This window comes from Oncorhynchus clarkii, chromosome 20, assembly GCF_045791955.1.
Source record: "Oncorhynchus clarkii lewisi isolate Uvic-CL-2024 chromosome 20, UVic_Ocla_1.0, whole genome shotgun sequence".
Classification (NCBI taxonomy): domain Eukaryota; kingdom Metazoa; phylum Chordata; class Actinopteri; order Salmoniformes; family Salmonidae; genus Oncorhynchus; species Oncorhynchus clarkii.
Window position 1 is genome coordinate 61,959,310 of NC_092166.1, and position 17,395 is coordinate 61,976,704.

General features: G+C 42.6%; 1 protein-coding gene across 2 annotated transcripts; it reads right to left on the minus strand.

Annotated features, from left to right (window-relative positions):
* Positions 1-6,618: 6,618 nt before the first annotated feature.
* On the minus strand, positions 6,619-9,496 carry LOC139375622 (urokinase plasminogen activator surface receptor-like). 2 transcript variants are annotated; one of them, XM_071117415.1, is made up of 6 exons: positions 9,429-9,467; positions 9,155-9,212; positions 8,851-8,964; positions 8,544-8,696; positions 7,069-7,185; positions 6,619-6,982 (listed from the first exon to the last, which is right to left on the minus strand). In XM_071117415.1, exons 2-6 carry the CDS (start codon positions 9,201-9,203, stop codon positions 6,789-6,791), a joined length of 627 nt encoding a protein of 208 aa, XP_070973516.1. In that variant the 5' UTR covers positions 9,204-9,212; positions 9,429-9,467; the 3' UTR covers positions 6,619-6,788. The 2 variants fall into 2 exon arrangements, with proteins under 2 accessions (XP_070973516.1, XP_070973514.1); XM_071117413.1 differs by having other exon boundaries at positions 6,620-6,982; positions 8,851-8,967; positions 9,429-9,496.
* Positions 9,497-17,395: the final 7,899 nt, after the last annotated feature.

Below are 17,395 nucleotides of genomic sequence, written 5' to 3' on the forward strand. Positions count from 1 at the left end.
ACAGATCATGCTCACAGTAAGGTCAAACTGGAACAGATCATGCTCACAGTGTCAAACTGGAACAAATCATGCTCACAGTAAGGTCAAACTGGAACAAATCATGCTCACAGTAAGGTCAAACTGGAACAGATCATGCTCACAGTAAGGTCAAACTGGAACAGATCATGCTCACAGTAAGGTCAAACTGGAACAGATCATGCTCACAGTAAGGTCAAACTGGAACAAATCATGCTCACAGTAAGGTCAAACTGGAACAGATCATGCTCACAGTAAGGTCAAACTGGAACAGATCATGCTCACAGTGTCAAACTGGAACAAATCATGCTCACAGTAAGGTCAAACTGGAACAAATCATGCTCACAGTAAGGTCAAACTGGAACAGATCATGCTCATCATGCTCACAGTAAGGTCAAACTGGAACAAATTAATGCTCACAGTAAGGTCAAACTGGAACAAATCATGCTCACAGTAAGGTCAAACTGGAACAAATCATGCTCACAGTAAGGTCAAACTGGAACAGATCATGCTCACAGTAAGGTCAAACTGGAACAGATCATGCTCACAGTGTCAAACTGGAACAAATCATGCTCACAGTAAGGTCAAACTGGAACAATTCATGCTCACAGTAAGGTCAAACTGGAACAGATCATGCTCACAGTAAGGTCAAACTGGAACAGATCATGCTCACAGTAAGGTCAAACTGGAACAGATCATGCTCACAGTAAGGTCAAACTGGAACAGATCATGCTCACAGTGTCAAACTGGAACAAATCATGCTCACAGTAAGGTCAAACTGGAACAAATCATGCTCACAGTAAGGTCAAACTGGAACAGATCATGCTCACAGTAAGGTCAAACTGGAACAGATCATGCTCACAGTAAGGTCAAACTGGAACAGATCATGCTCACAGTAAGGTCAAACTGGAACAAATCATGCTCACAGTAAGGTCAAACTGGAACAGATCATGCTCACAGTAAGGTCAAACTGGAACAGATCATGCTCACAGTGTCAAACTGGAACAAATCATGCTCACAGTAAGGTCAAACTGGAACAAATCATGCTCACAGTAAGGTCAAACTGGAACAGATCATGCTCACAGTAAGGTCAAACTGGAACAAATTAATGCTCACAGTAAGGTCAAACTGGAACAAATCATGCTCACAGTAAGGTCAAACTGGAACAAATCATGCTCACAGTAAGGTCAAACTGGAACAGATCATGCTCACAGTAAGGTCAAACTGGAACAGATCATGCTCACAGTGTCAAACTGGAACAAATCATGCTCACAGTAAGGTCAAACTGGAACAAATCATGCTCACAGTAAGGTCAAACTGGAACAGATCATGCTCACAGTAAGGTCAAACTGGAACAGATCATGCTCACAGTAAGGTCAAACTGGAACAGATCATGCTCACAGTAAGGCCAAACTGGAACAAATCATGCTCACAGTAAGGTCAAACTGGAACAGATCATGCTCACAGTAAGGTCAAACTGGAACAAATCATGCTCACAGTAAGGTCAAACTGGAACAAATCATGCTCACAGTAAGGTCAAACTGGAACAGATCATGCTCACAGTAAGGTCAAACTGGAACAAATCATGCTCACAGTAAGGTCAAACTGGAACAAATCATGCTCACAGTAAGGTCAAACTGGAACAAATCATGCTCACAGTAAGGTCAAACTGGAACAAATCATGCTCACAGTAAGGTCAAACTGGAACAAATCATGCTCACAGTAAGGTCAAACTGGAACAAATCATGCTCACAGTAAGGTCAAACTGGAACAAATCATGTTTTTTTATCATTCATATAGACTCTATTTTCATAATGGTCAATTACTTGATCCACACTGAGTGTACTAAGTGTACAAAACATTAGGAACACCTTCCTAATACTAAGTTGCACCCCTTTTTTCCCTCAGAAAAGCCTAAATTCATCGGATATGGACTCTACAAGGTGTCGCAAGCATTCTACAGGGATGCCGGCCCATGTTGACTCCAATTCTTCCCACAGTTGTGTCAAGTTGGCTGGATGTCCTTTGGGTGGTGGACCATTCTTGATAAACACGGAAAACGGTTGAACGTGACTACTACCATACCCCGGTTCAAGAGCACTTCAATATTTTGCCTTGCCCATTCACCCGCTGAATGACACAGATACACAATCGATGTCTCAATTTTCTCAAGGCTTAAAAATCCTCCCTTTAAACCTGTCTCCTCCTCTTCATCAAAGTGACATCAGTAAAGGAGCACAGCTTTACCTGGATTCACCTGGTCAGTCTATGTCACAGAAAGAGGGTGAAGGTGTTTGTAATGTTTTGTAGACTCAGTGTACAGTTTGCCCAGGACGCTGCTCCAGACTCCAGACAGACACACCTGTGGAGTCAAGCCCTCTCAGGACACACTCCCTCATTCAGGTACGAATAAAACACGTTTTTTAAATATTTTTTTTATCGTTTATTTATTATTAGGACCTCTCTTAGCCCACCAATGGCTAGTCTTCCCGAGAGTACTTTAAAAAGTAGAAATCGTACAGAAAATGTCAAACAAACATAAACACATATTTTGGAGACCCACGTTGTTATTAAATGCACATAGCGTGGATTACCCCCATCACTATGGTCCCAGTTCCGACCTGAGTTAAGCGCGTAAATGGAACTCTAATTCCCTTTGTATACACTTTTTTCTCTATACAGTATGTATTCTGACCTTGAACTTAAGCATGAGAATAGACTTCATTTCCCAATATTTCCACCACTTTTATGCACAAGGAAACCATGAATAAGGTGTAGCGATCCTGCCGGTTCCAAGTGAGAAAAAAACATCTACTTCATTTTTCTCCGAAAGAAGTAATACCTTTCTCTATGCACAGTGATTTGCAACTTGATAAGAGCTATTGATAAGAGATAGTTCAATGAGTAATCAGTTTGGATAAGGGAATTGTAAATATAAATGACACGTGTTTTAGATATAGATGTATTTGACCTTATAATCGCTGAAACCAGCCATATGGCAGCAAACTGAAGCATATCAACATATCCCACAGTAGTTTATGAAATGCGGACCCATTATGCAGAATTTAAATTGTACGGCCTTTTAACTTGCAAGGATGGGCACTCTTAAATGTCTTAATTATAGGCTATCCCTGACTTTCTCTGTTCCCTATTTCTATCATTTTACATACCACTATCAGTATCGACCATCAGTAGGCCTAATAACCACATATATTCAACTGACAATTTACTTTTAGTTCCCTTCAGTTTGTATAGTCTACATTATCATTTCATTTCATTGGATTGTTTCATTTACCTTAATTTGCTTCCTCTGGAAACATTGTCACGGACATGTGGTTGTTGCTGAGGATCATTAGTAACAGTTGATAATATAAAAAAAAGACATGTAACCCTATACTTGACACCCAGAGTCATAACATCTTATGACACAGTCATAACCATGTCATAATATGTCATAACAGCTGATTTAACGTGTCATAACCTGCCATAATATGGTCATAACACTATCATGACCCATATGTTTACACCTGTTGTGATATGTGTTATTTTGTGGCTGGTTATAACACCTACATAAGCATGTCAAAACCCACATTTATTCAGTTTCCTCTCGTTTGAAAGTTTGTTTCTAAAATCCTTTGTTGTTGTTGTTGTTGTAATGAAATCTTTACAGTCGTTTTTTTTTTCATCACATTTTAAATAACATGTGGAAAATGCCCTTAATGACACTGTCAAGAAGCATTGTGACATCATAATCATATAAGCCAGATAGGCCTATCACGTACATGCCCTTATGTCAGCCATCAGTCAAAAAGAGGGTGTCTTTATCCTGATCCTGAAATCTGCTCCTGCATTCATCCCAGTCATCAGCAACAGAGCATTGGGGTAGGTGTATGCCTGACATCAATGTGTACGCAATTACAATGATAATTTAATATGATATATTTCAGAAAATGTTATATAACATAAACATACTGTTGACACGTAGGCTACGGTATCATGGAATGTTTCGCCTTGTGTGGTAGGTTTTATAGGTTTGGACACTCTTAAGCAGGTGTCATAACCAGCCATAAAATAACACAATTTCTCACAACAAGTCTAAATATATGTGTCATGACAGTGTTCTAACCATATTATGACATGGTTATGACACGTAATGTCAGCTGGAATGACATTATGACAGGTTATGACACGTAATGTCAGCTGGAATGACATTATGACAGGTTATGACACGTAATGTCAGCTGGAATGACATATTATGACAGGTTATGACACGTAATGTCAGCTGGAATGACATATTATGACAGGTTATGACACGTAATGTCAGCTGGAATGACATTATGACAGGTTATGACACGTAATGTCAGCTGGAATGACATTATGACAGGTTATGACACGTAATGTCAGCTGGAATGACATTATGACAGGTTATGACACGTAATGTCAGCTGGAATGACATATTATGACATGGTTATGACCGTGTCATAACGTGTTATAACACTGGGTGTCAAGTAAAGTGTTACCAAAAGTGCAGACCAAGCCATAACAGTTTGAACCCTACACATGGTACAATACTTGGCTGTGTTATCACACAGTTCCATGGTTAGTGCAGGCAATAGACGAGTCAATAGCCTACTATTGTACACTATTCTCCCTACTATCATTGCATATACACTAATCTTCCAACATTACCATGGGTTAAAGATTTGAATGTGGCAATTTTCAAAATTAATCAAACCACTGTATTTTTGATTCATCAACATACCCTGAGTGTACAAAACAATAGGAACACCTTCCTAATATTGAGTTGCACCCCCTTTGGCCTCAGAACAGTCTCAATTTGTCTGGGCATGGATTCTACAAGGTGTCGAAAGCAATCCATAAGGATGCTGGCCCATGTTGACTCCAATGCTTCCCACAGTTGTGTCAAGTTGTCTGGATGTCCTTTGAGTGGTGGATCATTCTTGGGCTCCCAAGTGGTGCAGCAGTCTAAGGCACTGCATCTCAGTGCTAAAGGCATCACTACAGACCTTGGTTCGATTCCAGGCTGTATCACAACCGGCTGTCATTGGGAGTCCCATAGGGCGGCGCACAATTGGCCCAGCGTCATCCGGGTTAGGGTTTGGCCGGGGTAGGCCGTGATGGGTGGCAGGTAGCCTAGTGGTTAGAGTGTTGGACTAGTGACCGAAAGGTCGAAAGATCAAATCCCCTTAGCTGACTAGGTAAAATGTGTCGTTTGCCTCTGAACAAGGCAATTAACCCACTGTTCCTAGGCTGTCATTGAAAATAAGAATTTGTTCTAAACTGACTTGCCTAGTTAAATGAAGATTAAATAAAATAAGAATACACACTGTTGAGCATAAAAAAATCCAGCAGTGTTGCAGTTCTTGACACACTCAAATCAGTGCTCCTGGCACCTACTACCATACCTCATTCAAAGGCACTGAAATATTTTATCTTGCCCATTCACCCTCTGAATGACACACATATGCAGTCAATGTCTCAATTGGCTCAAGTTTTAAAAATCCTTCTGTAACCTGTCTCTTCCCCTTCATCTACACTGATTGAAGTGGATTGATTTAACAGGTGACATCAATAAGGGATCATAGCTTTCCCCTGGATTCATCTGGTCAGTCTGTCATGGAAAGAGCAGGTATTCCTAATGTTTTATACATTCAGTGTCTTTTGTGCATAAAGGCTCTCCAAACCTGTTTTGTTATGATTCATAATCTACAAGATCAGAGTATTTTTACATTTACCAGTTAGTGTTGACATTGTAATGAATATGCACCTATTTAGATGGCTTTCCCTCATTGATTCCTATTTTCTGAACCCATTCTCTCAATGTACTCTAGTCTGTCCACAAAATTCTACTTAAAGGTACACCGTAAAGACACCCTGTGCAGAAATCACTCCGCCATTTGCTGTTTGCAAAAAATCAAATAGTTCTCGGTATTTCAGTTAATGTGACATAACAAGCAGTCATTGTGTGGCTAATCATTGTACAATATAAACCGCTGTGAAATATATTTTCCATAACCAAAGATATTGCATATTCAGCTGTTTGAAAGTGGTGTACACAACCAAAAATAAATGATGCAAAAATTGAACTTCAGAATGGGAAGCATAGAAATAGTACACATAGAACAGATCTACTGCTTTTTAGACTTGCTTTCAATGGGAATGAAAGATCTATAACTCACATGTCTATGTGAATTTGGTCGAGTCACCCAAAAAGTTACATATTGTGGTTTTAACAGAATTGCTGAAGATAAATGTACTGAAAACCCTACTGAATGAAAACTCTGTGAGAAAATATATTGGCCAGCAAGTGGGAGGGTTTTCAGCAGCTGAATTACATTTGTTTACTCAGTGTGCACAAGGAAACCATACCTGCAAGGCCCGTTATGCACCTTCATAAGGTAAGTCTGAATACCAACTCCTGAGAAGTGCGTGGGAAAGGCCTGATCGGGCCCTATGAGAGAGGAAGGGTGCAACCTTGAGCTTTGTACTATACATTATGTAACATACACTGCAGTGGTATTTCGATAATAAGCGTTTATAAAATACAGTGATGTTAAAATCATATCCCACTACAGAGTAGAGTGCCAAATTAAAGATATTAAAACGGCCTACTTTTTACTATTTATTTTAAAAGCCTTACACAAATCATCAAACTTCCTAACTTCTACGAACAAATTAAACTCCGACGTTTCCTGATCTTGTGGACACACATCACTCTTAACGGTTGGGATTACCATGAATCCTCCCACTAACTAGACCAGTGAGATGAGGAGGAGACCCAGCAGAAGAGGGAGAGAGCTCAGTCCAATCCCCGTGGCTTTGTTACAGAGACTCCCTTTACAACAGTTGAAGTTAGGCGCAGAGGGGGATGTCTCGGGCCAGCGGCATACATCAGCGGAGGCACAGCCCAGGTGTCGTCCATCATTACTTCCATCACCAGCGGGCACTGGCAACATGAAAAACACAACAAAAATCATTAGAGCAAATGTTAAATACTTTCCGAGGGATTTCATGCCACTGAAAATGAACTACCTGTATATTTGAAGCAGTGGTCTTCAACTCCAACACATTGTACAACTGTGTTGCAGACTTGATCCCCTTTACTCTTGCAGGTGTAACATTGTAGTTTATTGGGCTTGTCACTGAGCACTGTACCACAGGTGAAAAATAAAAATGTCAGTATCCTGTAAAGCAAGTCCTTAATTAAATCTACATACAGCGAAAGTATTCTGCCCCCTTGAACTTTGCGACCTTTTGCCACATTTCAGGCTTCAAACATAAATATATAAAACTGTATTTTTTTGTGAAGAATCAACAACAAGTGGGACACAATCATGAAGTGGAACGACATTTATTGGATATTTCAAACTTTTTTAACAAATCAAAAACTGAAAAATTGGGCGTGCAAAATTATTCAGCCCCTTTACTTTCAGTGCAGCAAACTCTCTCCAGAAGTTCAGTGAGGATCTCTGAATGATCCAATGTTGACCTAAATGACTAATGATGATAAATACAATCCACCTGTGTGTAATCAAGTCTCCGTATAAATGCACCTGCACTGTGATAGTCTCATAGGTCCGTCAAAAGCGCAGAGAGCATCATGAAGAACAAGGAACACACCAGGCAGGTCCGAGATACTGTTGTGAAGAAGTTTAAAGCCGGATTTGGATACAAAAAGATTTCCCAAGCTTTAAACATCCCAAGGAGCACTGAAGCCTGAAATGTGGCAAAAGGTCGCAAAGTTCAAGGGGGCCGAATACTTTCGCAAGGCACTGTATTTTAAACTAAATATCAAGAACTTGATTGATCAATTATTTGATTCGAATCGGTTGGAGTGTTTGACATAATGGCTGTGCTTGTGTTGTCTCTCAGATGTGTGGCCTTATACATGCTTCAGATGTCATGTCACTGTTCTGTCCTTTATTAAAATAAGATGACTTTATTGGTCAAATCAAGTGGTCCAACCGACATGTGCCGTCCACTTATAAACAAACCCCTCCGAAAGACATACTGAAAATACACGTACATGTTTTGGAGAGGTGCGGGGGGCTGCCACAGTGGTGGAGCTTGGATTTGATACCAGCAACCCTCCGGTTGCCAGCCCACTTCCTGCCAACACTCCTAGGTTACCTGCAGCTCTATATCAGTAGTAGTCTCCACTTATCAGGCACTGACAATGCATAGGGGAAACATTTTCCTAATGCAAAAGAGCCATAAACCACACTGTAAACTCACAGTGTGATCTTGCTTAAAACTTTTCTTTCTTCAATGTGTGTTATAAGGAGGTGAGTTTAGTGAACTCTTTATAATGCACATTGTTGAAGAAAATTATCCAATTAAATCACGCTGCCAGGTTATAATGAGGTTCATGGTAAGTTTTTCACTATGCACAATGTTAAACTAAGAAAATGTTGCACGTAGTGTTTCTATGAAATACTGAAACCACGTCACCAGTGTGATTCTGAGAGAATTGAAGAAATGAGAAACGTTATGATGTATGAGCTTACCTGGGAGAGTATTCTTGTTGCAGCCGTCCGTGCTGCAGCAGTACACGGCGTTGGAGGTGTGTGTGTATCCACCACTGATTGATGTTCTTGTTGTTGCGTCCATGAATACACAGGTTTCCTCTCTCGTTGTGCAATCCTTAGAGACTCTGGTCCCTGACGGGGAGTAAAAATGACTTTAAAGTGAAAGGGCCCCGAGGTTCTTCTGTCCAGGAGGGGGGAAAAAATCGGGACCATATTTATGTAATCAGCCTGGAATTTATTGCAACCATTCATTACAAGAACAGACTCAACTCCAAACCAGACTTACCTAAATCACCAAATACAGTTGTCCTAGTGGAACACACCTCTCCCCCAGAACACATCTCCAACGTTGCTTCGCTGCACTCATCAGACTCGCAAGTGTAGCACTGTAGTGCGTCTGCTACTGAAGAACACACCAGATCACAGGAATAAAGTCACAAAACATCTAAACATTGATCAAACGCACTAACTAATAATTAACAGACTAAACTTGTATACCAACTGCTACCGTATGTGGAAATAAGGTGAACATATTGACATTTTGGCTCAAATAAAAGATTGGAACCAAACAACACCATTTGAAAGGTTACCTGTGTAGAACAGTGTGAAGGTGAAGGAGATTCTCAGGATTAGCTTCATCTTGGATAGCTATGCAGTAAAAAAAGAACAGGAAGATGGAAGTGGTTCTGTTCAAGAACTCAAATGTGAGTAGAAGTGAGTGACAAACACGCAGAGTACTGTATGAAATTCAAACAAAAATGTACTCACTTTCTACCATCTATCTTACAGTCCTTAGACCCTACATCCATGTTAATAAAATATTTTTATTAACTACTACAAATCATTATAATACTATAGGCTTACCCTTGTGAAACTGTTCTCACTGATGTAAACTCCAGGCCTCTCGAGATAAAGGTCCACTTATTGTTAAACAAGCAAGAGAAAGGAAATGTGACTTCCTTGGGCATGAAATCTTGCAGCTCGATCTCTGCAACCTCCTCCTAACAGTTTTTAAACAACACTCAAAGGTCATACACAGTAAAGGTTACAAAGTCAAAATACATGTATCATAAAATAAAGAACATACAGTACAATTCCTACATCTATCTTCCTATGCAATGCACTCCCATTCCTGAGTTTCAAGTAAAACACATGTAAATAAGCTAGTGTTCAACTATTTGATGAGATTCGATGATCTTTTCATTTAATCTCATATCAGACAGTTGGCAAGTATTGTGACTTAAAGTTTTAAAGGGTGCTGATATGGTTCTTGTGCGACCAGGCAAGCCCTCTCATAACATGCTTCCTCATTTGTTTTCGAGAGCGCACAATAATGACTCAAATGTTTCGGCATCTTATAGCTTGGATGGTGGCCAAATTGATCGTGCCCCTGCTCATAAATATCTCAGAATTTGGATAGACGACAAGTTGTCTTTAAAGAAAAGCACATTCAGTCGATGAGTTACCTAAGAAGCTGATAATAAAAATGGGCTTCTTGTGTAGAAATACTATTGCTTAATAGTAGAAAGCAGATCCTTCTGTCAAAGTTCCTACCGGTCTTAGACTATGGTGACGTCATCTATTGTGGCCAGTGGTGGAAAAAGTACCCAGTTGTCATACTTGAATAAAAGTAAAGATAATAAAAGGACTCAAGTACAAGTGAAAGTCACCCAGTAAAATACTACTTGAGTAAAAGTCTGAAAGTATTTGGTTTTAAATCTACTTAAGTACCAAAAGTAAATGTAATTGCTGAAATATACTTATGTATCAAAAGTAAAAGTAAAAGTATAAATCATTTCAAATTCCTTATATTAAACAAACCAGACAGCATGATTTTCTAGTTTTTAAAATGTACGAATAGCCAGGGGCACAGTCAAACATCATTTACAAACCAAGCATTTGTGTTTAGTGAGTCCGCCAGATCAGAGGCAGTAGGGATGACCAGGGATGTTATCTTGATAAGTGCGTGAATTTGACCATTTTTATGTCCTGCTAAGCATTCAAAATATGACAAGTACTTTTGGGTGTCAGGGAAAATGTAGGGAGTAAAAAGTACATCATTTTATTTAGGAATGTAGTGGAGTAAAAGTAAAAGTAGTCCAAAATATGAATAGTGAAGTACTGTCACGTTCTGACCTTAGTTCTGTTATTTTATCTTTGTTTTAGTATGGTCAAGACGTGACTTGGGTGGGCAGTCTATGTTTGTTTTTCTATGTTGCTTTTTGAGTTCGGCCTAGTATGGTTCTCAACCAGAGGCAGCTGTCAATTGTTGTCCCTGATTGAGAATCATACTTAGGTAGCCTGGGTTTCACTTTTGGGTTGTGGGTGTTTGTCTTCCGTGTTAGTGTTCGTACCACACGGGACTGTTTCGTTCATTTCACTTTTATTGTTTTGTATGTTGTAGTGTTCCGTTTATGTATTAAAATAAACATTATGGACACTTACCACGCTGCAGATTGGTCCTCCGATCGTTCTCGCTACTCCTCCTCAGAAGAGGAGGACGAGGTTCGTTACCGAAACAGCCACCAAAGGACCAAGCAACGTGGTAACGGGCAGCAGCAGCAATTGCAGGACTCCTGGACTTGGGAGGAGATTCTGGACGGCAAGGGACCATGGGCACAGGCTGGAGAATATCGCCGCCCCAAGGCTGGGCTGGAGGCAGAGAAAGCCGAGAGGCGGTGGTATGAGGAGGCAGCGAGGCAGCACGGCTGGAAGCCCGAGAGGCAGCCCCAAAAATGTATTGGGGGGAGGTACACGGGGAGTGTGGCGACCTGCGCCAACTTCCCGTGCTTACCGGAGAGAGAGAGGGACTGGGCAGGCACCATGATTTGCCGTGAGGCGCATGTTGTCCACGGTGCGTGTGCATAGCCCGGTGCGGTACATCCCAGCTCCTAGTATTGGCCGGGCTAGAGTGGGCATCGAGCCAGGTGCCATGAAGCCGGCTCAGCGCATCTGGTCTCCAGTGCGTCTCCTCGGGCCGGTATACATGGCACCAGCCTTACGCATGGTGTCCCCGGTTCGCCAGCACAGCCCAGTGCGGGCTATTCCACCTCGCCACACTGGCCTGGCTACGGGGAGCATTCAACCAGGTAAGGTTGGGCAGGCTTGGTGCTCGAGACCTCCTGTGCGCCTTCACGGTCCGGTCTATCCGGTGCCACCTCCACGTACCAGCCCTCCGGTGGCAGCCCCCCGCACCAGGCTGTCTCTCCGTCTTCTCCCTACAGGTGCTTCCGCCTGTTCAGTGCTGTCAGAGCCTGCCTCCTCTCCAGCGCTGCCAGAGTCTCCCGTCTGTCCTGAGCTGCCAGAGTCTCCCGTCTGTCCTGAGCTGCCAGAGTCTCCCGTCTGTCCTGAGCTGCCAGAGTCTCCCGTCTGTCCTGAGCTGCCAGAGTCTCCCATCTGTCCTGAGCTGCCAGAGCCGCCAGTCTGTCCTGAGCTGCCCGAGCCGCCAGTCTGTCCTGAGCTGCCAGAGCCGCCAGTCTGTCCTGAGCTGCCAGAGCCGCCAGTCTGTCCTGAGCTGTCAGTCAGCCAGGAGCTGCCAGAGCTGTCAGTCAGCCAGGAGCTGCCAGAGCCGTCAGTCAGCCAGGAGCTGCCAGAGCCGTCAGTCAACCAGGAGCTGCCAGAGCCGTCAGTCAGCCAGGAGCTGCCAGAGACATCAGTCAACCAGGAGCTGCCAGAGCCGTCAGTCAGCCAGGAACTGCCAGAGCCGTCAGTCAGCCAGGACCTGCCAGAGCCGTCAGTCAGCCAGGAGCTGCCAGAGACATCAGCCAACCAGGAGCTGCCAGAGCCGTCAGTCAGCATGGAGCTGCCAGAGCCGTCAGTCAGCTAGGAGCTGCCAGAGCCGTCAGTCAGCTAGGAGCTGCCAGAGCTGCCTGTCACGCTGGCCATGCCAGAATCGCCCTTCACTCCGGAGCTGCCGGAGTCTCCCGCCTGTCCGGAGCTGCCGGAGTCTCCCGCCTGTCCGGCGCTGCCGGAATCTCCCGTCCGTCCGGCGCTGCCGGAATCTCCCGACCATTCGGGACCCGTGGCGAGGGTCCCCAGTCCGAGGTCGGCGGTTTAGGTTTAGGTTTTGCGGCCGGAGTCCGCACCTTTGGGGGGGGGGGGGGGGGGGGGGGTACTGTCACGTTCTGACCTTAGTTCTGTTATTTTATCTTTGTTTTAGTATGGTCAGGACATGAGTTGGGTGGGCAGTCTGTTTGTTTTTTATGTTGGTTTTTGAGTTTGGCCTAGTATGGTTCTCAATCAGAGGCAGCTGTCAATCGTTGTCCCTGATTGAGAATCATACTTAGGTAGCCTGTGTTTCACTTTTGAGTTGTGGGTGTTTGTCTTCCGTGTTAGTGTTCGTACCATACGGGACTGTTTCATTCATTTCACGTTTATTGTTATGTATTTCGCAGTGTTCCGTTTATGTATTAAAATAAACATTATGGACACTTACCACGCTGCAGATTGGTCCTCCGATCCTTCTCTCTACTCCGCCTCAGAAGAGGAGGACGAGGTTCGTTACAAGTACAGATACCCCCCAAAAATGACTTAAGTAGTACTTTAAAGTATTGTTACTTAATTAAGTACTTTACACCACTGATGGTGGAGTCCATTTTTTTTTACTTTGCTTGGGAAGTAGGGCAGTTCAGGGCAGTTCAGGGCAGTTCAGGGCAGTTCAGGGCAGTTCAGGGCAGTTCAGGGCAGTTCAGTGCAGTTCAGACTGCTGATCGATGACCTTATTAATGAATGTTTGTTTTCTATGATCTCTATTTTTTATGTTCTGTTTGGCATTTTGCGTTTGATGTGTATAGTTTTGTAATTACAGGGCACATCTGTAAAAAAAAATATCTTGATCTCAGCATAACTCCCTGTCCTTCTGGAGGGTTCTCCCATCACCACAGAGGAGCTATAGACCTCTGTCAGAGTGACCGTCAGGTTCTTATTCAACCTCCGTGACCAAGACCGTTCTCCCCGTGATTGCTCATTTTGGCCTGGGGTTCAGCTCCAGGAAGAGTCTTGGTGGTTCCAAACTTCTTCCATTTAAGAATGATGGAGGCCACTGTGTTCTTGGGGACCTTCAAAGTTGCAGAAATGTTTTGGTACCCTTCCCCAGATTTGTGCCTCGATACAATCCTGTCTCGGAGCTCTACGGAGACCTCATGGCATGGTTCTGTGGGACCTTATATAGACACGTGTGTGCCTTTCCAAATCATGTCCAATCAATTTAATTTACCACAGGTTACCACAAGTTCTAGAAACATCACAAGGATGATCAATGGAAACAGGATGTAAATATAAATGAGGTATTTCAGTTTTCTAGTTGAATATATTTGCAAACATTTCTCAAAACCTGTCTTCAGGTTTTTAGGATTTTGTTTAGATTGCTGAGTATTTTTTTATTTGATCAATTTTATTCTTCCCTTTGTTTAAAGAAAAATAATTCACAGTCAAATTATTTTCACAAGGGTCAACTAACAAAAATTTTACTCAGATTTGAGCTGTATCCAGAATGTATTTTCCATACTCCAGACATACACTCCTGTTGAGTCAAGCCCTCACAGTACACACTCCCTAATATTAATAAACCCCAGTGTCTGTTTAAAGTTAAATTGTTTTTATTCGTCTTCCAGGAGCATTTATAGAATAAAATATTGTAAAAATCATATCCCGATATAAAGAGCACCATTAAAAAATAAAATATTAAAACGGCCTACTTTTTACTTTTTATTTTAAAATCATTATAGAAATCATCATCCTTCCTAATTTATACTAACAAATTAACCTCCGACGTTTCCTGATCTTGTGGACACATATCACTCTTAACGGTTGGGATTACCATGAATCCTCCCACTAACTAGACCAGTGAGATGAGGAGGAGACCCAGCAGAAGAGGGAGAGAACTCAGACTCATCCCCATGGCTTTGTTACACAGACTCCCTTTACAACGGCTGTAGTTAGTAGCAAAGGGGAATTTCGCAGACAAGCGGCATGTGTCAGGGCTGAGGCACAGCCCCCGTTGAGGTTGTAATTTCTTCCATCTTTGGAGGGCTCTGGCAACATTAAAAAATAAAAAAGTCACTAAAACATATGTCCCAGGGGATTTCATACCACTCAAAATGAACTCACCTGTGTATTTGAAGGGGTGGTCTTCAGCTCTAACACATTATATAACATTCATGCACACTTCATTGTTCTCACCCATGCAGGTGCAACTATCTATACTGAACAAAAATATAAACGCAAGATGCAACAATTTCAAAGAGTTACAGTTTATATGGGAAAATCTGTCAATTTAAAAAAAATCATTAGACCCTAATCTATGGATTTCACAACTGGGAATACAGATATACATTGGTTGGTCACAGATACCTTTAAAAATAAACGGGCCTCACAATGGGCCTCAGGATCTTGTCACAGTGTTTTTGGGCATTCAAATTGCCGTCGATAAAATGCAATTGTGTTCGTTGTTTACCACACCTCCACCATGTGGCACTCTGTTCAAAACATTGATATCAGCAAATCACTCACCCACATGATGCCATACACATGGTAGGCGGTTGTGAGGCTGGTTGGACGCACTGCCAAATTCTCTAAAACGACGTTGGAGGTGGCTTATGGTAGAGAAAATAACATTAAATTATCTGGCAACCGCTTTGGTGGACTTTCCTGCAGTCAGCATGACATTTGCACGCTCCCTCAAAACTTGAGAGATCTGTGGCATTGTGTTGTGTGACAAAACTGCACATTTAAGAGGGGCCTTTTATTGTCCTCAGCACAAGGTGCACCTGTGTAATGATCATGCTGTTTAATCAGCATCTTGATAGGCCACACCGGTCAGGTGGATGGATTATCTTGGCAAAGGAGAAATGCTTTTTGTCCATATGGAACATTTCTAGGATCTTTTATTTCAGTTTATGAAACATTTGACCAACACTTTACATGTTGCGTTTATATTTTTATTCCGTATAGGTTATTGGGCTAAGCACTGAGCACTGTACAGACAACAGGTAGAAAACAATAATAACAGCATCCTGTAACACCAATCTTTCATTAAACCTACAGAACCTAAATTAACAAATTACAAGCACATTGTTTTTCTTTATGCACAGTGTTTGATTACAATCAGTCGGATGTGCTTGTGCTGTCGATCATTTGTGTAACCTTCGTGTGTGTCATATCACTGCTCTTCATCAGTAGTATAATCTCCAGTGTATTTATTGTTATATTCATGAATACACCGTTGTCAACCACCGGTGTGCAGTCCTTGGAGACTTCACAGTGACTTTTGGGTGAAAGGTCCTTGAGGTTTTCCTGATCGCATGACCTGACCAGGAAAACTCTGGACCCTGTTTATAGTGTACGTGTAATCAGCCTGGAATAACACCAGATAAACACCATAGATCTAAATGGCTTGCATTGAGCGATAGCCCTGGTTTCCCGCTGAAACAGTTGTACTGTACACTACATGACCTGTTCGTTGAACATCTCATTCCAAAGCCATGGCCATTAATATGAAGTTGGTCCCCAGTTTTCTTCCGTGTTCAACATGTTTAATATTGACGATAAATGAGAACACTACAAAATACAAAACAACAAAATGTGAAAGCCGAAACAGTCCTATCTGGTGCATAGACACAAAGACAGAAGACAACCACCCACAAAAACCCAACACAAAACAGGCTACCTAAATATGGTTCCCAATCAGAGACAATGACAAACACCTGCCTCTGATTGAGAACCATATCAGGCCAAACAACAAAACCAACATAGAAACACAAAACATAGAATGCCCACTCAGCTCACGTCCTGACCAACACTAAAACAAAGAAAACACAAAAGAACTATGGTCAGAACGTGACAATAACAGCCTCCACTCTTCTGGGAAGGCTTTCCACTAGATGTTGGAACATTGCTGCAGGGACTTGCTTCCATTCATCCACAAGAGTATTAGTGAGGGCACGGATGTTGGGCGATTAGGCCTGGCTCGCTTTGTGCACGGGGGCATTGTCATGCTGAAACAGGAAAGGGCCTTCCCCAAGGATGTAGGTTTGTTTATCATGTGACCTGGCAAGCCTTCTCATGACATGCTCCCTTATTCAGGTACCATTTTGAAGAATCCACAGTGTGTTTTTATAGTGTAATGGTTTTTGTTTCTAAATAGATAAATCAGTAGAGACCATGTTCACATAAATCATCCCAGACTGCTGCTTCTCAACAGGTAAATGATATCTTTAATATTTGTCTAAAAACCTGTCATGTTAGCAACATCACCAAACATACCTACTCATCACAACAGGTTTCTGGCATGATTTTTTTCCTTCTTCCATGGTTGGCTGTACACAGAAGTGGTACACACAGAGACAGTTTCCTGCCCAATCAGTACTATGAGTAACCATAGGAGGGGGTTAAAGTATAACTCACTGAGAACTTTAGCTCTCTCTCTCGCTCTCTCGCTCTCTCTCTCTCTCTCTCTCTCTCTCTCTCGCTCTCTCTCTCTCTCGCTCTCTCTCTCGCTCTCTCTCTCGCTCTCTCTCTCGCTCTCTCTCTCTCTCTCTCTCTCTCGCTCGCTCTCTCTCTCTCTCTCGCTCTCGCTCTCTCTCTCGCTCTCTCTCTCTTGCTCTCTCTCTCTCTCTCTCTCTCTCTCTCTCTCTCTCGCTCTCTCTCTCTCTCTCTCTCTCTCTCTCTCTCTCTCTCTCGCTCTCTCTCTCTCTCTTCCGCTCTCACTCTCTCTCTTGCTCTCGCTCTCTCTCTCGCTCTCTCTCTCTCGCTCTCGCTCTCGCTCTCTCTCTCTCTCTCTCTCTCGCTCTCTCTCTCTCTCTCTCGCTCTCGCTCTCTCTCTCGCTCTCTCT